Below are 22,039 nucleotides of genomic sequence, written 5' to 3' on the forward strand. Positions count from 1 at the left end.
ATTTGCACCGTCAAAATGCGATTTCCAGAGTTGATTATTAGAAAAACAAGATGGCCGCTCTTCCCTTTTCCCTGCCCGGGGAATAAACTTTTTAATTTTCGACCCACCCCGAAAAGCCGAATTACCGTGATTACTTCTTGCGGATACCCAAACCGAGTGTGCCGGTGCAAATTTCTACTCCGCCACTGTTATATTTTGACGGTAATTGACGATTTTTGGTCAAACCATGACGTCACTTTTGCACCAAAAAGTTGTTATTCCCAAGGTTTTGCGAATTGTGCATGCCTCCAAACAGGAAAGTTGTTCAGGATGCTCAACTTGGTCGATTTGCACCGTCAAAACGCGATTTCCAGAGTTGACTATTAGAAAAACAAGATGGCCGCTCTTCCGTTTTCCCTGCCCGGGGAATAAACTTTTTAATTTTCAAGCCACCCCGAAAAGCCGAAATAGCGTGATTACTTCTTGCGGATACCCCACCCGAGTGTGCCGGTACAAATTTGAACTCCACCACTGTTATATTTGTGCGGTAATCGACGATTTTTGTTCAAATTATGACCGTCACGGCAATTTTGCACCAAAAAGCTGTCATTCCAAAGGATTTGCGAATTCTGCATGCCTCCACACAGAAAAGTTGTTCAACGCGATTTCCAGAGTTGACTATTAGAAAAATTAAGAGTGCCGCTCTTCCCTTTTCCCTGCCCGGGGAATAAACTTTTTAATTGTCGAACCACCCCCAAAGGCCGAATTAGCGTGATTACTTCTTGCGGATACCCCACCCGAGTGTACCGATGCAAATTTGAACTCCACCACTGTTATATTTTGGCGGTAATCGACGATTTTTTGTCAAATTTTGACGTCACTTTTGCAGCAAAAAGCTGTCATTCCAAAGGTTTTGCGAATTCTGCATGCCTCAACACGGGAAAGTTGTTCAGGATGCTCAACTTGGTCGATTTGCACCGTCAAAACGCGATTACCAGAGTTGACTATTAGAAAAACAAGATGGCCCCTCTCCCCTTTTCCCTGCCCGGGGAATAAACTTTTTAATATTCGAGCCACCCCAAAAGGCCAAATTAAAGTTATTACTTCTTGCGGATGCCCCACCCGAGTGGGCCGGTGCAAATTTGAACTCCACTACGGTTGTATTTTGGCGGTAATCAACGATTTTTGGTCAAATTATGACGTCACTTTTGCACCAAAAAGTTGTTATTCCCAAGGTTTTGCGAATTGTGCATGCCTCCACACAGGAAAGTTGCTCTGGATGCTCAACTTGGTCGATTTGCACCGTCAAAATGCGATTTCCAGAGTTGACTATTAGAAAAACAAGATGGCCGCTCTTCCCTTTTCCCTGCCCGGGGAATAAACTTTTAATTTTCGACCCACCCCGAAAAGCCGAATTACCGTGATTACTTCTTGCGGATACCCAAACCGAGTGTGCCGGTGCAAATTTCTACTCCGCCACTGTTATATTTTGACGGTAATTGACGATTTTTGGTCAAACCATGACGTCACTTTTGCACCAAAAAGTTGTTATTCCCAAGGTTTTGCGAATTGTGCATGCCTCCAAACAGGAAAGTTGTTCAGGATGCTCAACTTGGTCGATTTGCACCGTCAAAACGCGATTTCCAGAGTTGACTATTAGAAAAACAAGATGGCCGCTCTTCCGTTTTCCCTGCCCGGGGAATAAACTTTTTAATTTTCAAGCCACCCCGAAAAGCCGAAATAGCGTGATTACTTCTTGCGGATACCCCACCCGAGTGTGCCGGTACAAATTTGAACTCCACCACTGTTATATTTGTGCGGTAATCGACGATTTTTGTTCAAATTATGACCGTCACGGCACTTTTGCACCAAAAAGCTGTCATTCCAAAGGATTTGCGAATTTTGCATGCCTCCACACAGAAAAGTTGTTCAACGCGATTTCCAGAGTTGACTATTAGAAAAATTAAGAGTGCCGCTCTTCCCTTTTCCCTGCCCGGGGAATAAACTTTTTAATTGTCGAACCACCCCCAAAGGCCGAATTAGCGTGATTACTTCTTGCGGATACCCCACCCGAGTGTACCGATGCAAATTTGAACTCCACCACTGTTATATTTTGGCGGTAATCGACGATTTTTTGTCAAATTTTGACGTCACTTTTGCAGCAAAAAGCTGTCATTCCAAAGGTTTTGCGAATTCTGCATGCCTCAACACGGGAAAGTTGTTCAGGATGCTCAACTTGGTCGATTTGCACCGTCAAAACGCGATTACCAGAGTTGACTATTAGAAAAACAAGATGGCCCCTCTCCCCTTTTCCCTGCCCGGGGAATAAACTTTTTAATATTCGAGCCACCCCAAAAGGCCAAATTAAAGTTATTACTTCTTGCGGATGCCCCACCCGAGTGGGCCGGTGCAAATTTGAACTCCACTACGGTTGTATTTTGGCGGTAATCAACGATTTTTGGTCAAATTATGACGTCACTTTTGCACCAAAAAGTTGTTATTCCCAAGGTTTTGCGAATTGTGCATGCCTCCACACAGGAAAGTTGCTCTGGATGCTCAACTTGGTCGATTTGCACCGTCAAAATGCGATTTCCAGAGTTGACTATTAGAAAAACAAGATGGCCGCTCTTCCCTTTTCCCTGCCCGGGGAATAAACTTTTTAATTTTCGACCCACCCCGAAAAGCCGAATTACCGTGATTACTTCTTGCGGATACCCAAACCGAGTGTGCCGGTGCAAATTTCTACTCCGCCACTGTTATATTTTGACGGTAATTGACGATTTTTGGTCAAACCATGACGTCACTTTTGCACCAAAAAGTTGTTATTCCCAAGGTTTTGCGAATTGTGCATGCCTCCAAACAGGAAAGTTGTTCAGGATGCTCAACTTGGTCGATTTGCACCGTCAAAACGCGATTTCCAGAGTTGACTATTAGAAAAACAAGATGGCCGCTCTTCCGTTTTCCCTGCCCGGGGAATAAACTTTTTAATTTTCAAGCCACCCCGAAAAGCCGAAATAGCGTGATTACTTCTTGCGGATACCCCACCCGAGTGTGCCGGTACAAATTTGAACTCCACCACTGTTATATTTGTGCGGTAATCGACGATTTTTGTTCAAATTATGACCGTCACGGCACTTTTGCACCAAAAAGCTGTCATTCCAAAGGATTTGCGAATTTTGCATGCCTCCACACAGAAAAGTTGTTCAACGCGATTTCCAGAGTTGACTATTAGAAAAATTAAGAGTGCCGCTCTTCCCTTTTCCCTGCCCGGGGAATAAACTTTTTAGCTTTCGAGCCACCCCGAAAAGCCGAATTTGCGTGATTACTTCTTGCGGATACCCCACCCGAGTGTGTCGGTGCAAATTTGAACTCCGCCACTGTTATATTTTGCAAGTAATCGACGATTTTTGGTCAAATGATGACGGCACTTTTGCACCAAAAACCTGTCATTCCCAAGGATTTGCGAATTTTGCATGCCTCCACAAAGAAAAATTGAACAGGATGCTCAACTTGGTCGATTGGCACCGTCAAAACGCGATTTCCAGAGTTGACTATTAGAAAAACAAGATGGCCGCTCTTCCCTTGTCCCGGCCCGGGGAATAAACTTTTTGGTTTTCGAGCCACCCCGAAAAGCCGTATTTGCGTGATTACTTCTTGCGGATACCCCACTCAAGTGTGCCGGTGCAAATTTGAACTCCACCACTGTTATATTTTGCCAGTAATCGACGATTTTTGGTCAAATGATGACGGCACTTTTGCACCAAAATGCTGTCATTCCCAAGGATTTGCGATTTTTGCATGCCTCCACACAGGAAAGTTGTTCAGGATGCCCAACTTGGTCGATTTGCACCGTCAAAACGCGATTACCAGAGTTGACTATTAGAACAACAAGATGGCCGCTCTTCCCTTTTCCCTGCCCGGGGAATAAACATTTAAATGCCACCCCGAAAAGCCGAATCAGCGTGATTACTTCTTGTGGATACCCCACCCGAGTGTACCGATGCAAATTTGAACTCCACCACTGTTATATTTTGGCGGTAATCGACGATTTTTTTGTCAAATTTTGACGTCACTTTTGCACCAAAAAGTTGTAATTCCCAAGGTGTTGCGAATTTTGGATGCCTCCACACAGGAAAGTTGTTCAGGATGCCCAAGATGGTCGATTTGCACCGTCAAAACGCGAGTTCCAGAGTTGACTATTAGAAAAACAAGATGGCCGCTCTTCCCTTTTCCCTTCCCGGGGAATAAACTTTTTAATTGTCGAACCACCCCGAAAGGCCGAATTAGCGTGATTACTTCTTGCGGATACCCCACCCGAGTGGGCCGGTGCAAATTTGAACTCCGCCACCGTTATATTTTGGCGGTAATCGACGATTTTTGGTCAAATTATGACGTCATTTTTGCACCAAAAAGTTGTTATTCCCAAGGTTTTGCGAATTTTGCATGCCTCCACACAGGAAAGTTGTTCAGGATGCTCAACTTGGTCGATTTACACCGTCAAAACGCGATTACCAGAGTTGACTATTAGAAAAACAAGATGGCCGCTCTTCCCTTTTCCCTTCCCGGGGAATAACTTTTTAATTTTCAAGCCACCCCGAAAAGCCGAATCAGCGTGATCACTTCTTGCGGATACCCCAACCAAGCGTGCCGGTGCAAATTTGAACTCCACCACTGTTATTTTTTGGCGGTAATCGACGATTTTTGTCCAAATTATGACGTCACTTTTGCACCAAAAAGCTGTAATTCCCAAGGTTTGGCGAATGTTGCATGCCTCAACACGGGAAAGTTGTTCAGGATGCTCAACTTGGTCGATTTGCACCGTCAAAACGCGATTTCCAGAGTCGACTATTAGAAAAACAAGATGGCCCCTCTCCCCTTTTCCCTGCCCGGGGAATAAACTTTTTAATATTCGAGCCACCCCAAAAGGCCAAATTAAAGTTATTACTTCTTGCGGATACCCCACCCGAGTGGGCCGGTGCAAATTTGAACTCCACCACTGTTGTATTTTGGCGGTAATCAACGATTTTTGGTCAAATTATGACGTCACTTTTGCACCAAAAAGTTGTTATTCCCAAGGTTTTGCGAATTGTGCATGCCTCCACACAGGAAAGTTGCTCTGGATGCTCAACTTGGTCGATTTGCACCGTCAAAACGCGATTTCCAGAGTTGACTATTAGAAAAACAAGATGGCCGCTTTTCCCTTTTCCCTGCCCGGGGAATAAACTTTTTAATTTTCGAGCCACCCCGAAAAGCCGAATTAGCGTGATTACTTCTTGCGGATACCCCAACCGAGTGTGCCGGTGCAAATTTCTACTCCGCCACTGTTATATTTTGACGGTAATCGACGATTTTTGGTCAAACTATGACGTCACCTTTGCACCGAAAAGTTGTTATTCCCAAGGTTTTGCGAATTGTGCATGCCTCCAAACAGGAAAGTTGTTCAGGATGCTCAACTTGGTCGATTTGCACCGTCAAAACGCGATTTCCAGAGTTGACTATTAGAAAAACAAGATGGCCGCTCTTCCCTTTTCCCTGCCCGGGGAATAAAAACTTTTTAATTTTCAAGCCACCCCGAAAAGCCGAATTAGCGTGATTACTTCTTGCGGATACCCCACCCGAGTGTGCCGGTACAAATTTGAACTCCACCACTGTTATATTTGTGCGGTAATCGACGATTTTTTGTTCAAATTATGACGTCACTTTTGCACCAAAATGCTGTCATTCCCAAAGTTTTGCGAATTTTGCATGCCTCCACACAGGAAAGTTGTTCAGGATGCTCAACTTGGTCGATTTGCACCGTCAAAACGCTAGTTCCAGAGTTGACTATTAGAAAAACAAGATGTCCGCTCTTCCCTTTTCCCTGCCCGGGGAATAAACTTTTTAATATTCGAGCCACCCCAAAAGGCCAAATTAAAGTTATTACTTCTTGCGGATACCCCACTCGAGTGGGCCGGTGCAAATTTGAACTCCGCCACTGTTGTATTTTGGCGGTAATCAACGATTTTTGGTCAAATTATGACGTCACTTTTGCACCAAAAAGTTGTTATTCCCAAGGTTTTGCGAATTGTGCATGCCTCCACACAGGAAAGTTGCTCTGGATGCTCAACTTGGTCGATTTGCACCGTCAAAACGCGATTTCCAGAGTTGACTATTAGAAAAACAAGATGGCCGCTCTTCCCTTTTCCCTGCCCGGGGAATAAACTTTTTAATTTTCAAGCCACCCCGAAAAGCCGAATTAGCGTGATTACTTCTTGCGGATACCCCACCCGAGTGTGCCGGTACAAATTTGAACTCCACCACTGTTATATTTGTGCGGTAATCGACGATTTTTTGTTCAAATTATGACGTCACTTTTGCACCAAAATGCTGTCATTCCCAAAGTTTTGCGAATTTTGCATGCCTCCACACAGGAAAGTTGTTCAGGATGCTCAACTTGGTCGATTTGCACCGTCAAAACGCTAGTTCCAGAGTTGACTATTAGAAAAACAAGATGTCCGCTCTTCCCTTGTCCCTGCCCGGGGAATAAACTTTTTAGTTTTCGAGCCACCCCGAAACGCCGAATTAGTGTGATTACTTCTTGCGGATACCCCAACCGAGTGTGCCGATGCAAATTTGAACTCCACCACTGTAATTTTTGCCAGTAATCGACGATTTTTGGTCAAATGATGACGGCACTTTTGCACCAAAAACCTGTCATTCCCAAGGATTTGCGAATTTTGCATGCCTCCACAAAGAAAAATTGAACAGGATGCTCAACTTGGTCGATTGGCACCGTCAAAACGCGATTTCCAGAGTTGACTATTAGACAAACAAGATGGCCGCTCTTCCCTTGTCCCTGCCCGGGGAATAAACTTTTTAGTTTTCGAGCCACCCCGAAAAGCCGTATTTGCGTGATTACTTCTTGCGGATACTCACTCAAGTGTGCCGGTGCAAATTTGAACTCCGCCACTGTAATTTTTTGGCGGTAATCGACGATTTTTGGTCAAATGATGACGGCACTTTTGCACCAAAATGCTGTCATTCCCAAGGATTTGCGAATTTTGCATGCCTCCACACAGAAAAGTTGTTCAGGATGCCCAACTTGGTCGATTTGCACCGTCAAAACGCGATTTCCAGAGTTGACTATTACAAATAAAAGTCGTCCGCACTTCCCTTTTCGCTGCCCGGGGAATAAACTTTTTAATTTTCGTTTTAATACTTTTATTCTGTATCGTTGCTACTATTTTTGTAAACACCAGGGGCGGGGGTTGAGCAGAAATTTCCTTCGGCATACGCCATGTTCCGTCCGCTCTATCTCGTCGCAACATAACCAGTATAACCATGTTCATTTCGTTATAAATGTTTGGTTCGTTTGTTTATTTATAATGAGAAAATATATTGTCAAATTGAGTGCAAGTTAGAAGATCAAATAATTAAATATCATTGTTGATTAGTTGGTGTATTATTCAAGGATACTCAAGTACGCTACGTAGGACCGTATTAAATATCATTGTTGATTAGTTGGTGTATTATTCAAGGATACTCAAGTACGCTACGTAGGACCGTATTAAAATATCATTGTTGATTAGTTGGTGTATTATTCAAGGATACTCAAGTACGCTACATGTAGGACCGTATTAAATATCATTGTTGATTAGTTGGTGTATTATTCAAGGATACTCAAGTACGCTACATGTAGGACCGTATTAAATATCATTGTTGATTAGTTGGTGTATTATTCAAGGATACTCAAGTACGCTACATGTAGGACCGTATTAAATATCATTGTTGATTAGTTGGTGTATTATTCAAGGATACTCAAGTACGCTACATGTAGGACCGTATTAAATATCATTGTTGATTAGTTGGTGTATTATTCAAGGACACTCAAGTACGCTACATGTAGGACCGTATTAAATATCATTGTTGATGAGTTGGTGTATTATTCAAGGATACTCAAGTACGCTACATGTAGGACCGTATTAAATATCATTGTTGATTAGTTGGTGTATTATTCAAGGATACTCAAGTACGCTACATGTAGGACCGTATTAAATATCATTGTTGATTAGTTGGTGTATTATTCAAGGAAACTCAAGTACGCTACATGTAGGACCGTATTAAATATCATTGTTGATTAGTTGGTGTATTATTCAAGGATACTCAAGTACGACACATGTAGGACCGTATTAAATATCATTGTTGATTAGTTGGTGTATTATTCAAGGATACTCAAGTACGCTACATGTAGGACCGTATTAAATATCATTGTTGATTAGTTGGTGTATTACTCAAGGATACTCAAGTACGCTACATGTAGGACCGTATTAAATATCATTGTTGATTAGTTGGTGTATTATTCAAGGATACTCAAGTACGCTACATGTAGGACCGTATTAAATATCATTGTTGATTAGTTGGTGTATTATTCAAGGATACTCAAGTACGCTACATGTAGGACCGAATTAAATATCATTGTTGATTAGTTGGTGTATTATTCAAGGATACTCAAGTACGCTACATGTAGGACCGTATTAAATATTACGGCACTGGAGTCAAATATTCACACAATGACAAAATAGTTACTAGGTCTATAAATTATGTGAATAAACTTACAGAGCGCAGGCTGTTTTGTTTAAAATTTCACGAAATTCCAATCGCACAATAAACAAGCTAATAACAATAACATTCAATCTTCAAGTCCTCCAAGATGGACAGCCATCTACTACTTCAAATGCTATGCACATATAACGTGAACGTAATATCATCGTGTCGGGAGTATGTTTTTCAACAGTACACGAGCTAATTTTCACAATTGGGACATGCAACTCGGCCCGCGGAGCGATCCACAGGAACGTAGTTGAAACGATCCTAAGGGACGCGCTAGCGGTCCTAAGGGACGCGCTAGCGGTCCTAAGGGACGCGCTAGCGGTTCTAAGGGACGCGCTAGCGGTCCTAAGGATCGGTCCAGCGATCCACATGGGCACACTCTATCGTTCCAAAAGGAACGTTCCTACTGTTCCGACTTTTGAGACTCTGCTGCGCCATCGACTAAACCGACTTCGGAATAATGGTTGGGGACACATCCTTTATACAGATCATGGGCCGATTTCACAAAGCAATAACATTCATCGCAAGACAAATTTTCAGTATCACCATAGAGATTTGTATTGTGACATCACACTTTACTTAGCAACTACGATTGATTTGAAGTTGCGATCAATTTGAGACCTTTGTGAAATCGGCCCCTGACGACGCTGCACTGTTCCTGGGAGAGCCCGCCCAGTGGCCTGTCTCACTCCGAAGATTCGAGGAAGAAGCTGGGATGATGGGGATGCACACGTCATGGGTCAAAACCAAGATCCAGAACTGTACCAGCCTTGGCCCAAATCCCGCATCTGTCGAAATCACACAGAAGTTCAGGTATCTCGGCTGTGACATCCATTCCTCAGGCTACTCTTCCCCCGACGTTCTCCGACGTCTTGGGCTTGCCTCATCCACCTTCGGCCAACTAGATCGTGTCTTGAGGAACAAACGCCTCAAGCTCACAAGTGACCAAGCTGAGGGTATTAACGACCTGTGTCCTCCACGTCCTACTCTATTGCTCACGAACATTAACACTCCGAGCTGATGACACACAAAAGCTCCAAGCCTTCAGCCTCAGGTGTCACGGAGACCACCGGCATTGAGGATATCCGCGTGATATCTCCCGGATACGTCATTCCTTCTTTGGCCATGTCAGACGGCTCCCAGAAGATACACCTGCCCATGTGGCTCTCAAGCTGAGCGTCGAAGCAAGGGGAGGATCCCGCCCTTGCCCAGCCTGGAAGAGACTTCGAGTCCCGGGCTGGGCGGCTGTGGCACTCGGCAGCAGAGCGCATAGGTTAGGCGGCTCTACGTCCCCCTTGATGGATCAAGAGAATGATGATGATTTCATCTTCTTCGCGAAGGTTGTGTTTAGTCGGAACACATTAAATCTTAGTGTAACTGTGGTAAGCTTCTCTAACGCCATCAAAAACTCTGTCTACTTGAGGAGTTTCATGATGAACACATCCCCCATAATCAAAGTTGCTTTGGTCATAGATGATGGAGGACACGGCAGCATTGCTGAAAGAGCTTCCAGATGGGGGATCAAGTATCTGTCTTTTCCCGAGTCCCGGATCTCAATCTCCACCATTTCAATGTAATGAGACCACAGTCCGAAGTTAGGATTTCTAGAGTGCTTGTTGTTGAATTTGTTTATGAGCTCGTGACCATTGTCACTCCTTAGAAATTCTGACAGCTGGCCTGCTGCTTCCGAGAGTTATGCTGTGTGGTGGCCGCCCCTCTATTTGCGAACTGCTTTAACAGCACTTTGAGCAAGTTTATCAACTTCCACATCTTTATGTTTGAACAATTTTCAACCAACCAAGACTAAAGCATAGACCATTTAATGTGCCACAGAGTCTCGCAGGTCAGTCGATGTCCTCAATTAAAGGCCCAAAAGTATACTTTGCCTTGAAGCATGGGCTCAGTCATACGCCTCTGTCCACAAGCCCAGCCTTATTCATGTGTTTGCCAAGAATCAGACTTGTAGTCCTCCCTTGAAAAAAAAATTAATTCTCAAACTTTGGACTTTGAATTGATCAAAGTGATGAGAGTGTCATTGTCGTCTGCTAGTGTCTAAAGAGTATTTAGCATCCCTGCTGTTGTCACAGGAGGATATGGAGGACCAACAGTGGACAAAGCAATTTTCAAATTTGTTTGATAGTGGAAAATAAGGGAATCAATGTGTGGGGAAGAGGTTTTTACCGAGACGAAGTTAAATTGCTTTTTGTATCCGCGGTCACCCATCCACGACCAAGTTGACCCAGCATGTGCAGACGGATATTCATGACTCTATTGTTCATATGCACGGCTGTAAATACCCTGTAATACCTCGGGTGATTCTTAAAAAGCCCCCGAGTTACCGCTTGTTTATTTTTGAATTCGTCCCTAAGCTTGCTGGTGTATTTTGATGGAGCAGTTCCTAAGATTGCGTCGAACAAGGCCCAGCATTCTGTTGGCACGAGTTGTGATTTTGTTGATGTGTTTCTGCCATGACATATATAAGTGGTGAAGGTGAGGCCCAGATACGGGTGGTCGGAGACTGTAGCAAGGTTTCTTCCGCCAAGGTGGTAATTAGCGATGTAAGGGTTGCGGCGCAGAGTAAATCGCATTACATAGCACTTGTCGAGGTTGAACTTCATCTGCCAGGATTTGGACCATTGATGTAAATGGTCAAGATCTTCTTGGAGTTTAACACTGTCACTGGCGTTGGAGACGGAGCGGTACATAAGGCAATCATCTGCAAAGAGGCGCAGGTTGGAAGTAATACCATCAGGCAAGTCATTGATGAAGGTCAAAACAACAGGGGGCCAAGTACAGTACCCTGTGGAACACCAGACTCAACTGGTACCCAATCTGATGCTTGGCCATCCACGACTACACGCTGACTACGGTTGGTAAGAAAGTGATCCTTCCATTGCAGTAAAGAACATCTGATCCTGTAGTGGTGTAACTTAAGCAGTAACCGTTGATGAGGAACACGACCAAAGGCTTTGGAAAAATCTAAAATCACTGCGTCGACTTGTTCGCGGTTGTCTAGTGCCTTGGAGAGGTCGTGAGCAGTTATGAGGAGCTGTGACTCACAACAGCGTCCTGGGCAGAACCCGTGTTGGACATCAACAAGGACTTTATTGGTCTCATAGTGGTCCATTATGCTACTAAAGATGACATGCTCAGCTAGCTTGCTACGGATGGAGGTGATGGATACTGGTCTGTAGTTAGATGGGTTAATTTTGTCGCCCCTCTTAAAGATGGGAGAAATATTAGCCAATCGCCAGTCGGATGGAACAGTGCCTAAGGAAATAGACTGCTGGGAGATGAAGGTCAGAACAGGAGCAATTTCTGTGGCATATGTCTTCAGGATCCGGGCTGGGATGGAGTCTGGCCCAGTAGCTTTCCTGATGTTCAAGGTTTGAAGGAGCTTTAACACGCCATTGCTGGTAACTGTGATGTCCTTCATATATGGGAAGTTTAATAGATGGTCCTATATCAGGAATACTAGTAGTGTCTTCAGATGTAAACACAGAGCGAAATTGATCGTTAAATGAGTTGGCTTTTCCTCTTTTGTCAAAGATGATTTTGGAATTTGATTTCAAGGATGATATTCCTGAGGACTCCTGCTGCTTCGAATGGATGAATTTCCAAAATTATTTGCAAGATTTGTCGTCGCTGTCCTTGAACATACCATTTTGAAAGGACCAATAGTTGTGACGAAGTTTTTTGGTGGGTGTTTTTTGATAGTCTCTGTAAGCTTTTCAGTCGTGACTCGACTTCCCAGATTGAAATTTGTTATAGAGCATCTGCTTCTTCTTTGACATCCGTCTAGTTTCCCTAGTTACCCAGGGTTTGGCGTTCCCATTTGAACGAGTCATCTTGGTTGGAATGTTTTTGTCCATAAGAGATGAGATTGTAGATTTAAAACGATCCCAGTTCTCCTGGACAGAATATGACTCTGGGTTGTCACTGAGAAAGTTGTGCTGAAAATCGAGCAAGTCAGACTGGAAGCTGTTGGAATCGGCTTTGCTAAACAGGAAAACTTTTCTTGGCTCTTTCTTGTTACGCTTTGGTTTAAAATTCATGCAGAAGGTGACTATATCGTGATCGCTCATGCCAGACACCACTTCACAGTTATTAATGAAACTAGGATGAGTCGTCAAAACAAGGTCAAGGATGTTCTGGGTCGTTTCAGTAATTCTGGTTGGCATTGTGACCATCTGGTTGAGAAAGAAGGTATTGCAGGTGTCGAGCAGCAAAGCGCACTTGGAAGATTCGGTTGCATAAGGTTTTACAGCGCGATTGGGTCAATCGATGTCGGCTAGGTTGAAGTCACCGCCGATGATGATGATGGCATCATTGAACTTTTGCTGGATGTCTTCCAAGGAGGATGACAGCTCTTGGAGATTAGAGGAAGGAGAGTTCGGTGGTCTAAAAAGGACCCTATAATTAAAGGTTTGCAATCCTGGATGTGGAGATCGATCCAGAGTAACTCGGCAGAGGCTGATTCGGAAATGTTGCACTGGGTAGCAATGAGATAATTTTGAACCAGGATAACGACACCACCTTTCTTAATGCGGAGACGATCTTTCCTAAACGCAGTGAACTCTGGGGGAGTGATCTCTGCAGTGAAGATTTGGTCTTTCAGATGGGATTCAGTGATTATGATTACATCAAGCTTGTGGTCATCAATGAATAGCTCTAATTGAGGCATCTTGTTGTACAGGTCATCACAGTTGATAACCGAATACTTGAGATTACGTCGACGCCTGCTAAAAGTATTGTGGGAGTCGGGGGACTTAGTTGGCGATGACGCAGCAACTGGGTCTCCCAATTCTTCATGCACAAGAGTATCTTCAAGGACGCTAAAAGAGTTGGATGTACTGGAGTCTGACATGGGCTGTAGACCAGGGAGGCTGATGTCAAGAGTATCTTCAAGGACGCTAAAAGAGTTGGATGTACTGGAGTCTGACATGGGCAATAGACCAGGGAGGCTGATGTCAAGAGTATCTTCAAAGATGCTAAAAGAGTTGGATGTACTGGAGTCTGACATGGGCAATAGACCAGGGAGGCTGATGTCAAGAGTATCTTCAAAGATGCTAAAAGAGTTGGATGTACTGGAGTCTGACATGGGCAATAGACCAGGGAGGCTGATGTCAAGAGTATCTTCAAGGATGCTAAAAGAGTTGGATGTACTGGAGTCTGACATGGGCTGTAGACCAGGGAGGCTGATGTCAAGAGTATCTTCAAGGACGCTAAAAGAGTTGGATGTACTGGAGTCTGACATGGGCAATAGACCAGGGAGGCTGATGTCAAGAGTATCTTCAAAGATGCTAAAAGAGTTGGATGTACTGGAGTCTGACATGGGCTGTAGACCAGGGAGGCTGATGTCAAGAGTATCTTCAAGGACGCTAAAAGAGTTGGATGTACTGGAGTCTGACATGGGCAATAGACCAGGGAGGCTGATGTCAAGAGTATCTTCAAAGATGCTAAAAGAGTTGGATGTACTGGAGTCTGACATGGGCAATAGACCAGGGAGGCTGATGTCAAGAGTATCTTCAAGGATGCTAAAAGAGTTGGATGTACTGGAGTCTGACATGGGCTGTAGACCAGGGAGGCTGATGTCAAGAGTATCTTCAAGGATGCTAAAAGAGTTGGATGTACTGGAGTCTGACATGGGCAATAGACCAGGGAGGCTGATGTCAAGAGTATCTTCAAAGATGCTAAAAGAGTTGGATGTACTGGAGTCTGACATGGGCTGTAGACCAGGGAGGCTGATGTCAAGAGTATCTTCAAGGACGCTAAAAGAGTTGGATGTACTGGAGTCTGACATGGGCTGTAGACCAGGGAGGCTGATGTCAAGAGTATCTTCAAGGATGCTAAAAGAGTTGGATGTACTGGACAATAGACCAGGGAGGCTGATGTCAAGAGTATCTTCAAGGATGCTAAAAGAGTTGGATGTACTGGAGTCTGACATGGGCAATAGACCAGGGAGGCTGATGTCAAGAGTATCTTCAAGGACGCTAAAAGAGTTGGATGTACTGGAGTCTGACATGGGCAATAGACCAGGGAGGCTGATGTTAGGTTGGCCACTTTGGTTACAAAACCATGTACTGCTGGATGATGCATATGTTTCATATTCTTGGAGGGGCATGTTCATACACTCAATATGGAACCATTCGCTACACTGCTCGCATTGAATGCAGTTTTGGCCGCACTTGGCAGCAGCTTTGCACATGACACATGGACATTTGACGGGACGATGACCTGGATTTTGTTCAGTATCCCCGGCGAGAAGCAGTATGACCATTAGGTACGATATATTAGAAGAACAAAACTTTGGTCTGTGCGGTTGTAGTTTCATGGAACAGGAAACATCTTCAAGGGAACCAGATCCATAGTTAATATTGAGGGATGACAACATGAGCTCATAACTTGTATAGTTCATACGAAGTTGGTCTATCTAATGAATCAGGATGTTGGGGGAAGAGTTCTCAAACTTCGCCTTACCGTGGATATCTTGGTATAAATTCTCACTTTTATACTGGTGGTTACCTACCGAGCTGATCCGCAGTAGACTCAGCAACATAAACGCACAGGTGAAGGTACATTACAGTGAAAACATGTCTGGAAAATCTCATAAGTCCAAGCAGTATTGAAGATGAGAAAATGTGGAAATAAATGGAAGGATCTCACCTTACATAAAGTACATTGCCCAAAAATGATGATATAACAGCACCAAAGATTCAATAAATATCAGCCAGTGGATGATGAAGTGAAGATCAAAGGCGTGGCATCAAGGGGAACAGAGGCTGACCACCTGACTAGTACTATGCATGCTAAAATGCACACTGTGTGGCGGGAAGCAAGTCTGCCTGTACTGTGTGTAGACCATGTATATAGCTGTAGCTAGGTCAAGCAAAAAAAAAGCGAAGAAAACACCTAAGTCGCCCACTAAATTCCATATAAACATCAAAAGATGAAGATAGGGCTGGGAAATTGGATGACTGAAGATGGTAGGTGAAAAAAAGAGTGTGATTAATCATTAATATTGGCATAAAAGAAAGATTTTGAGGGACGTGTTACATGGTACGTCTGCATCACCTCATTTCCCGACTCAAAACTAAGTAAATTAACTCTAAAAAATCGTTCTTTTGTCAAAAAGAAACATGTCATAAAGTAAACTCAACTCAGCAAGTAATTTATACAAGAGGAATTAATGTGAAATCTAGGGAGAATAAATGGGAAATAGAACGATAATTACCTGTGTTTACCTATGTTATGTCTTCGACGTCAAAGGAAAAAGTGACCCTCTGACGTCTTGCGGCCGATGAGGGCGCGCTAACCGGTGTATTTGAAAAGGTGAGTATGAATAAATTACAAGTACCCGGATGTGAATTATTCTCGCGTCACAGTATGTTTAATTGTAACCTATGCAGTGTTCTTCCCACAACTTTGTTTGGAGGTCGGGCCGCCCTCCTAAAAATTTGGGATAGGATAGGATAAAACAACATTTGACTGCAAAAAGAAAGTTCAACATTGTTAATACTGTGTACTTGGAAAGATTGGGAGTACAAATAACTTTAAATTTAGTATGCTCAAGATATTCACTTTAGGAGAAAATTGCACCTTTAGATTTAAAATTACCATACATCTGTGCACAAAACAAAATATTAACTCATAGTTTCACAGACTTGGAATATCATTATAAGTTTTATGAATAGATGTGGCACCTGGGGTCAAATTTTGTGAAAAATTCAAAAATGCAAAATTTTGACCTTATTTGAAATGTTTGACCTCAAAATGACCTCACTTGAAGGTGGTATTTTAATTAGTTTTGTTTCCTCAAAAGTTGCCTGGGTTTACTAACCTTTACAAAAAAAAGTTGTTTGAAACAAAATATATGCACCATTGAGATTGGGAGTGCAAAAAAAGTTGGTGTACTCAAAATATACACTTTGACGTTTTGCTTTGCTATACATTTGTGTACAAGGTCAAAGATAATCAGTTAATAACATATTATGTTTGTCATATCAACATAGAGTTAAAAATCAGATTAGGGATATTTCTATCAAAAGATTTGTACAAATTCTGAAAATATTGATGTTTGACCTTATTTGACCTTTTGAACTCAAGATGAACTTAAAATTATAAATCAAGCTTGGCATCCACCCTAATCGTCTTCCTGAGCCCATGATACATCTAGCATGGATGCCAGCCATTACATATACCGATTTTATTTTTCTAGAACACTTTTTCAGTTGGCTGGTCTACTAACACACATTCACGTGAAATCCCTCGTGAAATTCCTCACGAGACAAGCGAGATAATGGTGGTCCACAAACTGGAAATGAGGGTTATCACTAGGTTTTTTGAAAAACCAAATACCCAGGTATGTAATGTATTCTCTCCTCACACCCCCACCCCCTTTTCTCTTTTTTCGGACGGAAAAGTGGCGTCCACCCCCCCCCCCCCCCCCCCCCACGCCACCTCTGGATCCGCGCCGTTATGTGACCGTAAAAGCGCCTCTTGAGTGTAGTTCTCGTTTCACCTATAATATTGAACACCACAAACTCTGCAAGATATGAGATAGATTATTATTGTTCCTTGACTGACAAAATGCCGACATTTAGCGATTCCACTCACGTTTTATATTGATTGGTCGGTTTTGTGTTGACGAGTATTCAGAGAGATATTCATGGTAACTTAATATTAAATCACTATTTTTATATGACTGAAGATCCACCATGTACAGGCTATAGTCGCTCTGTGATTTATGAATTGCTACTAGCCAAGGGCGTCGCCGATCGCTACTGAAAAGTAGGGGGGGGGCGGGCGAGCAAGTTTTAAAAATACCTTACATTATTTTCACCCATACCATTACCTCCATGTCTAATTTCTGTGTTACACGTCTTCCCTATTTTTTGTTTGACCAGGAAGCGAGTTATAGGGGGTAGTAATTAACAAAAACATCATCCGATGGAGTTTTGGGAATGGGTTTCCCTCATGCAAAACCAAGATTCTACCAAATACAAACATCGTATGCACAGTCCTTTTTAATTGTAACAACATCGCAAAAATTTATTAGATAACAATTCGAGAATTCTTTTTGTTTTGTTTCCTTTCTTTTTCTTTTATTTTAAGATATTTTACCTTCAAATTTACTACAATTTCTACCGCGTGTATCAGCTGACCTGAGCCGAAATTCCCGTCCTGCGCAATGGCTCAACCAACCCCTCTCTTTCACACTCTTTTAAAACATTTTGATTTATGTATTTGCTATAGCTGTATTTAATATGTTTACTTGTATATACTGTTTTTCTGAACGTTATTGTCTTTGAATTTTGGCCAAATAAATAGTATTTATGATCTTTAGAAAAACTGACCGTGCAGTATGTTGTTCTTCTCGAAGTTTGGAGCCGAGTTTTGCACATTGATATCAGGTTGGATTCTTCAATATAAGATTTTCAGAAGCAAGGTTGTGATTGGACACTCATGTTGTCTAAATTTATCTGTGCTCTTCTTCGTGCGAAAATCCCTTTGACACAACTGAACAGTGGGCAAGCCGAGTAAGACTTTGCGGAGTAGCACTAGCACATAGAACTTAACTCGTCCCAGGAGTTTTGTGAATTGGACGGTTGGTTGATATCCATTTTCATCTTTGACAACTGAGCCCAAACTGCTCCTATGGATTTTACTGAATTTTGTGATTGAAAAAAAAGAAGGAAAACATTTTGCACACTGTATCGTATATTATAGTGGTTTCCATGTATCTCACCATAGATTCTGGAGACTCGGTGGCAGCAATAACCTTAAACCTCTCGACCCCCTCGACCCCCACAACCCAGGACCCCTCGACGTCCGCCCCGTGTTCGAAGAATGTCCCAATTCCGCATTCATAAAATGTCACTTACGGCCGAGTAAGAATTAAAGATGATATGTCAGATTTTTTGTCCCCAAAAAAATTTAAAAATAGATTTATTTGAGTGAATGGTATTTCATTATTATCTCGCAACTTCGATGGCCGATTGAGCTCAAATTTTCACAGGTTTGTTATTTTATGCATATGTTGAGATACACTATGGAGAAATGGATACACCAACTGTGAAGGCTAGTCTTTGACAATTACCAATAGTGTACATTGTCTTTAAAGAACGGAAATAGGCCCCAAATACCATTCTGAGCGTGGTCGATCAGAATCATGATCAGAATAAAGATGAAATTGAAGAAGACATTTCACCGTTTGTCCGCAATTCTTTTATTTGAACAAACATTGCAATAACATCAAGAAAATTATGTATATTTTATACTTTGGTGCATATTTTCTAATGACAGTCAGTTAAAAAGTGTGGAGGGGGACATCTGATATTCTGCCCCCCCCGCCCCAGTCTGAAAAGTGGGGGGACATATGTCCCTCCCCCCCCCCGTTCCCCCCCCCCCCCCCGTCCCCCGTCCCCCCCCCCCCCCCCCCCCCCCCACCACCACCACCATCACCACCACCATCACCCATCGACGCCTGGCATAGGGCTACGTATTCAATTATCATAATCTCAGCTCATTTTTAACGTGTATGAGTGGAAACTCACGATAAATGCACATAAATTAGCTGCGATCATTCACAGTAGTCAAGGAGCCTTTTCTGGCTAGCTCTAGCCAGTGTCCGCAGCTGTCAACAAAACCGTGTCCCTCTTGTCGAAAATGGTACATTCCAAAAGAAGAATGAATCAAAATGATGGCTGAAATCCTAGTGGGTAATATCATAGAATCGCCAATTTTTCGCACCTATAACACCACAATTCCAATATGTGAGGAACTGACATGCTGCTTATTATGAATACTGGGATCATTTCATAACATTGTGTCCACCTATATGCTGAGCTTTAAATTATAGCACAATGCTCATCAGATAAGCAAAAGAACTGGCTGATAAATTAGATGTTTGAGTGTGTCAATGCGTAGGGCCTACATCTGCATCAAGTTCAGCATGACACTCGTATACACAACGCGACCAATTGCCATCAACAATGCCAATAACGGCATGGAGAAAACGGATTCCAAGTTCAAAGACAAAGGAATTCAAGTTAGTCTGATGTTTCGACAAGAATCTTTCCGTGGTCGCTTTGTTCCACCTCTCAGGTAAGTTGCATTTAGCTGACATTTTAATTTGATGGGAATGAGGTCGGGTCAATAAAGTAGCACAAACAACCAGCGCCACTTGCTTGGACATAATAACTATGTTTACAATTTGAGCAATTAATAATTTTTAAACTCTAGCAAGTCCTGTGATACAGATCTCTACATAATGCTGTTTGTTAATATAATGTCCGTGTTTTGCTTAAAGTCACAATTTTGTTTTCAAATTCTGTGCTAAGCAACAAATTAGCAGGACCAGTCAGAATTGGCAGTGGGCATGGTTTTGGGGTTGAGGTTATGCCGGTAATTAGCATAATTTTGTTAAACTGATCGAGTTTCAGGCTGATCTGGGAAATCAGAGCATGCGGTAGGAAGAGAGATATTTCTAGTACATAATGGAACTATTACGATGCATGTTATCCGCCAAGTGTGAGCATTTTTGCATCCCGGTCGTTTAATAGGCAGCATCTCCTTGGATCCGATGCAGCCTGCGTCTCTTAGTTGTCAAGTGTAATGTGTTAAAGGAACACGTTGCCTTGGATCGGTCGAGTTGGTATTTGAAAAGCGTTTTGTGACCGTTTGTTATCAAATGCACATGGTTAGAAAGAGGATGTTAAAGTAGAATACAATGATCTACACAAATATGCCTCGAAATTGCATGGTTGTCTTTTTACCTCGTCACATAACACGGTCGGCCATTTATGGGAGTCAAAATTTTGACTCCCATAAATGGCCGACCGTGATAGTTCGCGACGTAAAAGGAAAACCGTGCAATTTTGAGTGATACTTGTGTGGATCATTATATTCTACTTTTAAAACATCTTTCTAACCATATACAATTCATAACAAACGGTTTCAAACGCTTTTTATAGACCAACTCGTCCGATCCAAGGCAACGTGTTCCTTTAATGTACACAGGTGTCATTGACCTGGAAACACTGACTGGATGCTGTACAATCACATCTTTACAATTCAGACCAGTCGACCACAACACTCTATAGGTGCGTTCATGGTCGCATCTCATTACTGACAAAACGCTTGTCTAAATTTATAATAGTTACGATCATCAATGGATTCCTTTGACAAGGTGACAACATTTTTCGGTCGTAGTCTTCAATTTCATGCTGACGATGGGAATGCAAATAAGTGCCCGAATTCATAAATGAAATTATGCGACAGGCACATTGTGTTTTGTTTCTCAGCATAAATGGTGCCAGAAGAACAAAGAAGGATCGCGCCGACTGAATTCAGCTTTTCAAACTGCGCAGACTCCTTTCCGTCAGTCAATCACGATTTGATGAACGCGTTATTCCGTCACAGCCGCACGTCGTTACCATAGAGAAAGGTCGACTCGGACGACCCTCCGTCGTTCAATCACAACGCGCAATTAAAAATCTAATCGAGTTTACAGTTTCAAGTGAAACGTGGGTAGTTGGAAATGTCACCAGGCCTACTAGGCCATGCCAGACTGTTGTTGTCTACGGCTGTCTCTGTGGTCGTCAAATCGTGTAATATTATTGTTAGATAACAATTTATGTTATGCTGTTGTTTATTAGTACGACCGTAATATTCATATCAAATATAAACCTCGACCATCTTCATATTCCTCTTACATCTACAAACGAAACATGCATGAGTTTGGGTTGACCCTCCTGAAATATCAGACAACGGGGCTCGGTTTCACCGCTTCGGAAGTTTCAGATTGAAAGGCCTGCATCAGTCTTTTCTCTTTGTGATACTGGCCATCAACTCTTTCCCATCATATGGTAATAGACTGTTCATGATTATTAACAATATATTAGGCAAAAAGGGTAAGGGGCTTACATTTAAATAACTAACAATTATTTTATGTTTTCATCAGAGAAAAATATTGACAGTTAGGGATCGGCAGGGATATTGGCAGTATTTGCACCAGGAGTGTCATTTATGACAGACAAGGTGCATTACAAATTTGCATTTCATATTCTTCTTCTTTTATATTACATATGCCCCAACCCCACATTCCCATTGCCCAGCCTTATGGATGCGCCGCATTTATAAAATGTCTTTAAAAAAAAGTATGTATGTATAACATGCCTATGCATTTAATGGACAGATAGCCACAGGCCTATGTAAAATGCAGTTGTAAAGCGAGCATAAATCGTTGCTATATTAACAACGCGCCTCCCATCAGGCCCCAGCATGCGATAAAGAAATTGAATATCAAGCTGGGTTGTCGCATGAACACGTTGCCTTGGATCGGTCGAGTTGGTCTTTGGAAAGCAATTGTATACGTTTGTTATATGGTTAGAAATATATTAAGAAAGTAGAATACAATGATCCACACACATTTGCCTCCAAATTTGCATGGTTTTCCTTTTACTTTGCG

At 42.6% G+C, this 22,039-nt stretch overlaps 1 protein-coding gene across 1 annotated transcript in view; it reads left to right on the top strand.

Moving 5' to 3' along the window:
• Nucleotides 1-19,262: 19,262 nt before the first annotated feature.
• LOC117305025 (tumor protein p53-inducible protein 11-like) overlaps nucleotides 19,263-22,039 on the top strand; it is a 44,070-nt gene continuing 41,293 nt past the window's right edge. Inside the window, exon 1 of the mRNA XM_033789715.1 lies at nucleotides 19,263-19,674. Within this exon, the coding sequence (XP_033645606.1) occupies nucleotides 19,490-19,674 (185 nt within the window). The 5' untranslated portion in view covers nucleotides 19,263-19,489. The remainder of the gene's footprint in view (nucleotides 19,675-22,039) is intronic.

The sequence above is a fragment of the Asterias rubens genome, chromosome 22 (genome assembly GCF_902459465.1).
Source record: "Asterias rubens chromosome 22, eAstRub1.3, whole genome shotgun sequence".
NCBI classification, from domain to species: Eukaryota; Metazoa; Echinodermata; class Asteroidea; order Forcipulatida; family Asteriidae; genus Asterias; species Asterias rubens.